The sequence below is a fragment of the Oncorhynchus gorbuscha genome, linkage group LG02 (assembly GCF_021184085.1).
Source record: "Oncorhynchus gorbuscha isolate QuinsamMale2020 ecotype Even-year linkage group LG02, OgorEven_v1.0, whole genome shotgun sequence".
Lineage (NCBI taxonomy): Eukaryota > Metazoa > Chordata > Actinopteri > Salmoniformes > Salmonidae > Oncorhynchus > Oncorhynchus gorbuscha.
The window spans coordinates 2,732,115-2,742,114 of NC_060174.1; the positions used below are offsets into that span (position 1 = coordinate 2,732,115).

General features: G+C 43.8%; 1 protein-coding gene across 1 annotated transcript in view; it reads left to right on the top strand.

Moving 5' to 3' along the window:
* dpt (dermatopontin) overlaps positions 1–10,000 on the top strand; it is a 24,335-nt gene that overhangs the window by 10,590 nt on the left and 3,745 nt on the right. The window contains exon 2 of the mRNA XM_046292180.1: positions 5,170–5,295. Coding sequence (XP_046148136.1) covers positions 5,170–5,295 — 126 coding nt within the window. The remainder of the gene's footprint in view (positions 1–5,169; positions 5,296–10,000) is intronic.

The following is a 10,000-nucleotide window of genomic DNA, read 5'->3' on the forward strand; positions in this document are numbered from 1 at the left end:
ATCCCAGTTTCCTGTGCTTACTTTATGATCCCAGTTTCCTGTGCTTACTTTATGATCCCAGTTTCCTGTGCTTACTTTATGATCCCAGTTTCCTGTGCTTACTTTATGATCCCAGTTTCCTGTGCTTACTTTATGATCCCAGTTTCCTGTGCTTACTTTATGATCCCAGTTTCCTGTGCTTTCAGAAATGTTTTGATGTTTGGCACAGCTCTCTGACACCACGGCCAGCTGAGCTCACTCCACTTGTTCAAGAACCTGAACAAATGTGTAATTCTCTGGAACAACGTCATTATTTCACATAAAATATTCACAATTTCCCCCCTCCAAGAAACACTATCATTCACGTGTAGACTGAAAAGAAACATTGCCAATAGACGTTATTTATATTTGGTCATTGGGTGGTGATCAGCATGCCGCTGTGGTTTGGAAAGGTACTTCATTAATATTGTGTTCCACCCTATCCATTGTGTCTCAGCTGCGGTAAGGCTAGGTTACTATTAGGCTTGGAAACAAAGGCTTCCACTGGTAACGGAGGTAGACGTGTTCTATCATCCCAGGGGCTGAGACACACACTGTGGAAATTGTAATGTATTTATTTTAATTTGACCTTTATTTAACTAGGCAAGTCAATTAAGAACAAATTATTATTTTCAATGACGGCCTAGGAACAGTGGGTTAACTGCCTTGTTCAGGGGCAGAGCTGACAGATTATTACTGGTCAGCTCAGGGATTCGATCTTGCAACCTTTCGGTTACAACGCTCTAACCACTAAGCTACCAATGTGAGGCGCCAAGGTAGACGTGCAATGTTCCATAAAATCAAGCTGAGGCGCACACATAGACAGAGACGTGCACTGTCCCATGGCCAGCTCACACAGGGCTTTCCCTCAGGTTGATGGGGCTCAGTTCTGATCCTTTGATATGTGATCTCTGATATCTGGTCCTCCGATATCTGATCCTTTAATATCTGATCTCTGATCCTCTGATATCTGATCTCTGATCCTCTGATATCTGATCTCTGATCCTCTGATGTTATGATCTCTGATGCTATGATCTCTGATCCCTTGATATCTGATCTCTGATCCTCTGATATCTGATCTTTTAATATCTGATCTCTGATCCTTTAATATCTGATCTCTGATCCCTTGATATCTGATCTCTGATCCCTTGATATCTGATCTTTTAATATCTGATCTCTGATCCTTTAATATCTGATCTCTGATCATCTGATATCTGATCTCTGATGCTATGATCTCTGATGCTATGATCTCTGATCCTCTGATATCTGATCTCTGATGCTATGATCTCTGATCCCTTGATATCTGATCCTTTAATATCTGATATCTGATCCTCTGATATCTGATCTCTGATGCTATGATCTCTGATCCCTTGATATCCGATCCTTTAATATCTGATCTCTGATCCTCTGGTATCTGATGCTATGATCTCTGATCCCTTGATATCTGATCTCTGATCCTCTGTGAAATCCTCCTGTAATGGGGTTCAGCATGGATACCTCTGAGCTCTGAATTTCAAGGCCTGGCCACAAAGACTACATGTAACATAGTAAACATAATCTGTGACCATCAAATTATTATGATTTGCTACGTTTGCTATGGTTACGAGACGAAAACAAAAGGAAGGAGAATGGGTGGTCGTATAACGCGAATGTCTAGCAACCAAAATGTTAGCATTTTAGCAATATTGCAACTACTTAGCATGTTAGCTGACCCTTCCCCTACAAATTGTAATTAATACATACCATACGAAACGTAACAAATCATAGGCCGTCATTGAAAATAAGAATTTGTTCTTAACTGACTTGCCTGGTTAAATAAAAAATAAAAAAATCTTTAAAAAATAAAGGTAAATAACAAACAATACTAAATGGATTGCGCTATATACATTATAAAGTCATTTCTAATTGAGCTGACAAACGCAGCATTTACTGTGAATGCAGTCCATGCTAACGCAGGAACATTGCCTTTTAAATTTCAATGGTAAACTTCTGCGATATGGACCAATCCTCCACATTTAGTCCTATAGCTGCTGGCTAGGCCACTGTTGCCATGACAAAGGGCTACAGATCCCTGTGCTCTCAGCGCTCTGGGTTAAATGTTGGTCAAACTGTTCTGTTGTGATGACAACCGGCTGTATGGACTATAAACACACTACACAGTGTTTACATCAAATCACCAGAGGAGAGGAGGAGGAGAGAAGACGAAAGGAGAGGGGGAGGAGGAAAGGAAGGAGGGGAGGAGGAAAGGAAGAGGGGAGGGAGGAGGAGAGAAGACGAAAGGAGAGGGGGGAGGAGGAAAGGAAGAGGGGAGGAGGAGGAGGAGAGAAAAGGAGAGGGGGAGGAGGAAAGGAGGGGGAGAGGGGAGAGAAGGATGAAAGGGAGAGAAGAACGAAAGGAGAGGGGGGGAGGAGGAAAGGAAGAGGGAGAGGAGGAGGAGAGGAGGAGGAGGAGGAAAATGAAAGGAGAGGAGGAGGAGAAGAAGATGAAAGGAGAGGAGGAGAGAAGACGAAAGGAGAGGAGGAGGAGGAAAGGAAGAGGGGAGGAGGAGGAAGGAGAGAAAGGAGAGGAGGAGGAGGAGGAGAAGATGAAAGGAAGGAGGGGAAGAGGGGAGGAGGAGGAGGAGAGAAGATGAAAGGAGAGGAGGAGAGAAGACGGGAGGAGGAGAGGTGAAAGGAGAGGAGGAGGGAGGAAAGGAAGAGGGAGGAGGAGGAGAGGAGGAGGAGAGAAGACGAAAGGGAGAGGAGGAGGAGGAGGAAAGGAAGAGGGGAGGAGGAGATAGAGGAGGAGGAGAGAAGATGAAAGGAGAGGAGGAGAGAAGACGAAAGGAGAGGAGGAGGAGGAAAGGAAGATGAAAGGGGGAGGAGGAGGAGAGAAGACGAAAGGAGAGGAGGAGGAGGAAAGGAAGAGGGGAGGAGGAGGAGGAGAGAAGATGAAAGGAGAGGAGGAGAGAAGACGAAAGGAGAGGAGGAGGAGGAAAGGAAGAGGGGAGGAGGAGGAGAGGAGGAGGAGAGAAGATGAAAGGAGAGGAGGAGAGAAGACGAAAGGAGAGGAGGAGGAGGAAAGGAAGAGGGGAGGAGGAGGAGGAGAGAAGATGAAGAGGAGAGGAGGAGAGAAGACGAAAGGAGAGGTGGAGGAGGAAAGGAAGAGGGGAGGAGGAGATGAAAGGAGAGGAGGAGAGAAGAGAAGATGAAAGGAGAGGGGGAGGAGGAAAGGAAGAGAGGAGGAGGAGAGAAGATGAAAGGAGAGGAGGAGAGAAGACGAAAGGAGAGGAGGAGGAGGAAAGGAAGAGGGGAGGAGGAGGAGAGAAGACGAAAGGAGAGGGAGGAGGAGGAAAGGAAGAGGGGAGGAGGAGGAGGAGGAGAGAAGATGAAAGGAGAGGAGGAGGAGGAAAGGAAGAGGAGGAGGAAAGGGAGGGGAGGAGGAGAGAAGATGAAAGGAGAGGAGGAGAGAAGACGAAAGGAGAGGAGGAGGAGGAAAGGAAGAGGGGAGGAGGAGGAGGAGGAGGAGAGAAGATGAAAGGAGAGGAGATGAAAGAGAAGAGAACGAAAAGAGGAGGAGGAGGAAAGGGAGGAGGAAGGAGGAGAGGAAAGGGAGGAGGAAAGGAGGAGAGGAGGAGGAGGAAAGGAAGAGGAGGAGGAGAGAAGATGAAAGGAGAGGAGGAGAGGAGGAGGAGGAAGAAGAGGGGAGGAGGAGGAGAGGAGGAGGAGAGAAGATGAAAGGAGAGGAGGAGGAGGAAAGGAAGAGGGGAGGAGGAGAGGAGAGGAGGAGAGAAGACGAAAGGAGAGGAGGAGGAGGAAAGGAGGAAGGAGGAAGGAAAGGGAGGAGGAGGGAGGAGAGAAGATGAAAGGGGAGGAGAGGAGGAGGAGAGAGAAGACGAAAGGAGGAGGAGGAGGAGGAAAGAGAAGGAAAGAGAGGGGAGGAGGAGTGAAAGAGGAGGAGGAGGAGGAGAAGATGAAGATGAAAGGAGAGGAGGAGAGAAGACGAAAGGAGAGGAGGAGGAGGAAAGGAAGAGGGGAGGAGGAAAGGAAGAGGAGGAGGGAGGAGGAGGAGAGGAGGAGAGGAGGAGGAGAGAAGATGAAAGGAGAGGGGGAGGGAGGAAAGGAAGAGGGGAGGAGGAGGAGAGGAAAGGAGAGGAGGAGGAGGAAAGGAGGGGAGGAGGAGGGGAGGAGGAGGAGGAGAGGAGGAGAGAAGGAAAGGAGAGGAGGAGGAGGAAAGGAAGAGGGGAGGAGGAGGAGGAGGAGGAGAGAAGATGAAAGGAGAGGAGGAGGAGGAAAGGAAGAGGAGGAGGAGGAAAGGGAGAAGATGAAAGGAGAGGAGGAGAGGAGGAGGAGGAAAGGAAGAGGGGGAGGAGGGAGGAGGGAGAAGAAGAGGAGGAGGAGGAAAGGAAGAGGGGAAGGAGGAGAGAAGATGAGAGAGAGGAAGACGAGAAGGAAAGAGAGGAGGAGGAGGAAAGGAAGGAGGAGGAGGGAGGAGGAGGAGGAGGAGAGGAGGAGGAGAGAAGATGAAAGGAGAGGAGGAGAGAAGGAAAGGAGAGGAGGGAGGGGAGGAGGAAAGGAGAGGAGGGAGGAAAGGGAGAGGAGGAGATGAGGAGGAGGAAAGGAAAAGGGGGAAAGGAGGGGGGGGAGGAAAGGAAGAGGGGAGGAGGAGGAGGAGGAGGAGAGAAGATGAAAGGAGAGGAGGAGAGAAGACGAAAGGAGGAGGAGAGGAGGAAAGGAAGAGGGGAGAAGGAAAGGAAGAGGGGAGGAGGAGAGGAGGAGGGAGAAGATGAAAGGAGAGGAGACGAAAGGAGGAGAGGAGGAAAGGAAGAGGGGAGGAGGAGAGAAGATGAGAGGGAGAGGAGAGAGGAGGGGAGGAGGAGGGGAAAAGGGAGGAGAGGAGGAGGATAGGACAGGAGGGGAGGAGAAAAGATGAGAATATTGTTAACAATCTAATCTTTCCTCGATGTAATGGTAACTGCCTAATTTTCAACTCTTGGATGTCAATTGTGTTGAACGGATGAATTCATCCTAATTTGTTTAAGTGATCTGTAGTCAACTGTGGCAATGAAGCCATTACAACTCCTCGGTTTCTGAGACAAATCCTTTGAGAATCTTGGCCAACTATATTATGGGTCTTTGGATCATAAAGTTTATTTTCCAAGTTGTATTTCAGGTCTTCAACATGCGGCAACAATGGTCTGGTGGCGGGGGTGATGAGCAAGTACTTTGAGCCTGTCCTGGACCGTGAGTGGTCGTTCTACTGCTGTCGCTACAGCCGCCGCTGCCCCTACTCCTGCTGGTAAGTCCCCTACGTCTAACACTAACCAACATTAACCTGACCCTAACCAACCTTAATCTGACCCTAACCAACCTTAACCTGACCCTAACCAACCTTAACCTGACCCTAACCAACCTTAATCTGACCCTAACCAACCTTAACCTGACCCTAACCAACCTTACCTTAACCCTAACCAACCTTAACCTGACCCTAACCAACCTTAACCTAACCCCAACCAACCTAACCTAACCCAACCCAACCTTACCCTAACCTAACCCTAACCCAACCTTACCTTAACCCTAACCAACCTTAACCTAACCCTAACCCAACCTTAACCTGACCCTAACTAACCTTAACCTACCCAACCTTACCCTAACCAACCTTAACCTAACCAACCTTAACCTACCCAACCTTACCCTAACCCTAACCAACCTTAACCTAACCCTAACCAACCTTAACCTAACCCAACCTTACCTTAACCCTAACCAACCTTAACCTAACCCTAACCAACCTTACCCTAACCCTAACCCAACCTTAACCTAACCCAACCTTACCCTAAACCTACCCAACCTTACCCTAACCCAACCTTACCCTAACCAACCTTAACCTAACACAACCTTACCTTAACCTAACCCTACCTTACCCTAACACACCCTAACCCTAACCCAACCTTAACCTTACCCTAACCAACCTTACTCTAACCCAACCTTACCCTAACCCAACCTTACCCTAACCCATCCTAACCCAAACCAACCTTAACCTAACCCACCTTAACCTAACCCGAACCCAACCTTACCTTAACCCTAACCCAACCTAATCCTAACCCAACCTTACCCTACCCAACCTTAACCTAACCCTAACCCAACCTTAACCTAACCCTAACCCAACCTTACCCTAACCCAACCTTAACCTAACCTAACCCAACCTTAACCTTAACTTAACCCTAACCCTAATTTAGTCTCAGTCTCAAAGTTAAAAATCTCTGTGTCAATATTGTCTTTCTTGGTTGATATACACTATGTGGTTACACTATGTAGTTTTTTTATTTTAATTTTAATTTTATTTCACCTTTATTTAACCAGGTAGGCTAGTTGAGAACAAGTTCTCATTTGCAACTGCGACCTGGCCAAGATAAAGCATAGCAGTGTGAACAGACAACACAGAGTTACACATGGAATAAACATTTACATCATTTACATTTAAGTCATTTAGCAGACGCTCTTATCCAGAGCGACTTACAATTAACAAGTCAATAACACAGTAGAAAAAAATGGGCAGTCTATATACAATGTGTGCAAAAGGCAAGAGGAGGTAGGCGAATAATACAGTTTTGCAGATTAACACTGGAGTGATAAATGATCAGGTCATGTACAGGTAGAGATATTGGTGTGCAAAAGAGCAGAAAAATAAATAAATAAAAACAGTATAAAAAACAGTATGGGAATGAGGTAGGTGAAAATGGGTGGGCTATTTTCCTATAGACTATGTACAGCTGCAGCGATCGGTTAGCTGCTCAGATAGCTGATGTTTGAAGTTGGTGAGGGAGATAAAAGTCTCCAACTTCAGCGATTTTTGCAATTCGTTCCAGTCACAGGCAGCAGAGTACTGGAACGAAAGGCGGCCAAATGATGTGTTGGCTTTAGGGATGATCAGTGAGATACACCTGCTGGAGCGCGTGCTACGGATGGGTGTTGCCATCGTGACCAGTGAACTGAGATAAGGCGGAGCTTTACCTAGCATGGACTTGTAGATGACCTGGAGCCAGTGGGTCTGGCGACGAATATGTAGTGAGGGCCAGCCGACTAGAGCATACAAGTCGCAGTGGTGGGTGGTATAAGGTGCTTTAGTGACAAAACGGATGGCACTGTGATAGACTGCATCCAGTTTGCTGAGTAGAGTGTTGGAAGCCATTTTGTAGATGACATCGCCGAAGTCGAGGATCGGTAGGATAGTCAGTTTAACTAGGGTAAGCTTGGCAGCGTGAGTGAAGGAGGCTTTGTTGCGGAATAGAAAGCCGACTCTTGATTTGATTACACTACACTATGTAGTTAATATATGTATATATGTAGTTACACTATGTGGTTACACTATGTAGTTACACTATGTAGTTACACTACACTATGTAGTTACACTACACTATGTAGTTACACTATGTAGTTACACTACACTATGTAGTTACACTATGTAGTTACACTATGTAGTTACACTATGTGGTTACACTATGTAGTTACACTACACTATGTAGTCACACTATGTAGTTATACTACACTATGTAGTTACACTATGTAGTTACACTATGTAGTTACACTACACTATGTAGTTACACTACACTATGTAGTTACACTACACTATGTAGTTACACTACACTATGTAGTTACACTATGTAGTTACACTACACTACGTAGTTAATATATGTAGTTACACTATGTAGTTACACTACACTATGTAGTTACACTATGTGGTTACACTACACTATGTAGTTACACTATATAGTTACACTATGTGGTTACACTACACTATGTAGTTACACTATATAGTTACACTATGTGGTTACACTACACTATGTAGTTACACTATATAGTTACACTATGTGGTTACACTATGTAGTTACTACACTATGTAGTTACACTACACTATGTAGTTACACTACACTATGTAGTTTACATTTCAGACGCTCTTATCCAGAGCGACTTACAAATTGGTGCATTCACCTTATGACATCCAGTGGAACAACCACTTTACAATAGTGCATCTAAATATTTTAAGGGGGGGTGAGAAGGATTACTTTATCCTATCCTAGGTATTCCTTAAAGAGGTGGAGTTTCAGGTGTCTCCGGAAGGTGGTGATTGACTCCGCTGTCCTGGCGTCGTGAGGGAGTTTGTTCCACCATTGGGGAGCCAGAGCAGCGAACAGTTTTGACTGGGCTGAGCGGGAACTGTACTTCCTCAGTTACACTATGTAGTTACACTATGTGGTTACACTACACTATGTAGTTACACTATGTAGTTACACTACACTATGTAGTTACACTATGTAGTTACACTACACTATGTAGTTACACTATGTAGTTACACTACACTATGTAGTTACACTATGTGGTTGCACTATGTAGTTACACTACACTATGCAGTTACACTATGTAGTTACACTACACTATGTAGTTACACTATGTAGTTACACTATGTAGTTACACTACACTATGTAGTTACACTACACTATGTAGTTACACTACACTATGTAGTTACACTATGTAGTTACACTATGTAGTTACACTATGTAGTTACACTATGTGGTTACAGTACACTATGTGGTTACACTACACTATGTAGTTACACTATGTGGTTACACTATGTGGTTACACTATGTGGTTACACTATGTGGTTACACTACGTAGTTACACTACACTATGTAGTTACACTATGTGGTTACACTACACTATGTAGTTACACTATGTAGTTACACTATGTGGTTACACTATGTAGTTACACTATGTAGTTACACTATGTGGTTACACTATGTAGTTACACTATGTAGTGTAGTGTAACTATGTAGTTACACTATGTGGTTACACTACACTATGTAGTTACACTACACTATGTAGTTACACTATGTGGTTACACTACACTATGTAGTTACACTACACTACATAGTTAATATATGTAGTTACACTATGTAGTTACACTACACTATGTAGTTAATATATGTAGTTACACTATGTAGTTACACTACACTATGTAGTTACACTAAACTATGTAGTTACACTACACTATGTAGTTACACTATGTAGTTACACTACACTATGTAGTTACACTATGTAGTTACACTATGTAGTTACACTACACTATGTAGTTACACTATGTAGTTACACTACACTATGTAGTTACACTATGTGGTTACACTACACTATGTAGTTACACTATGTGGTTACACTACACTATGTAGTTACACTATGTGGTTACACTACACTATGTAGTTACACTATGTGGTTACACTACACTATGTAGTTACACTATGTGGTTACACTACACTATGTAGTTACACTATGTAGTTACACTACACTATGTAGTTACACTATGTAGTTACACTATGTAGTTACACTACACTATGTAGTTACACTATGTGGTTACACTACACTATGTAGTTACACTATGTAGTTACACTACACTATGTAGTTACACTATACTATGTAGTTACACTATGTGGTTACACTACACTATGTAGTTACACTATGTAGTTACACTATGTGGTTACACTATGTAGTTACACTATGTAGTTACACTACACTATGTAGTTACACTATGTAGTTACACTATGTGGTTACACTATGTGGTTACACTATGTAGTTACACTATGTAGTTACACTACACTATGTAGTTACACTATGTAGTTACACTATGTGGTTACACTATGTGGTTACACTATGTAGTTACACTATTTAGTTACACTATGTAGTTACACTATGTAGTTACACTACGTAGTTAATATATGTAGTTACACTATGTGGTTACACTACACTATGTAGTTACACTATGTGGTTACACTACACTATGTAGTTACACTACACTATGTAGTTACACTATGTAGTTACACTATGTGGTTACACTACACTATGTAGTTACACTATATAGTTACACTATGTAGTTACACTATGTGGTTACACTATGTGGTTACACTACACTATGTAGTTACACTACACTACGTAGTTAATCTATGTAGTTACACTAT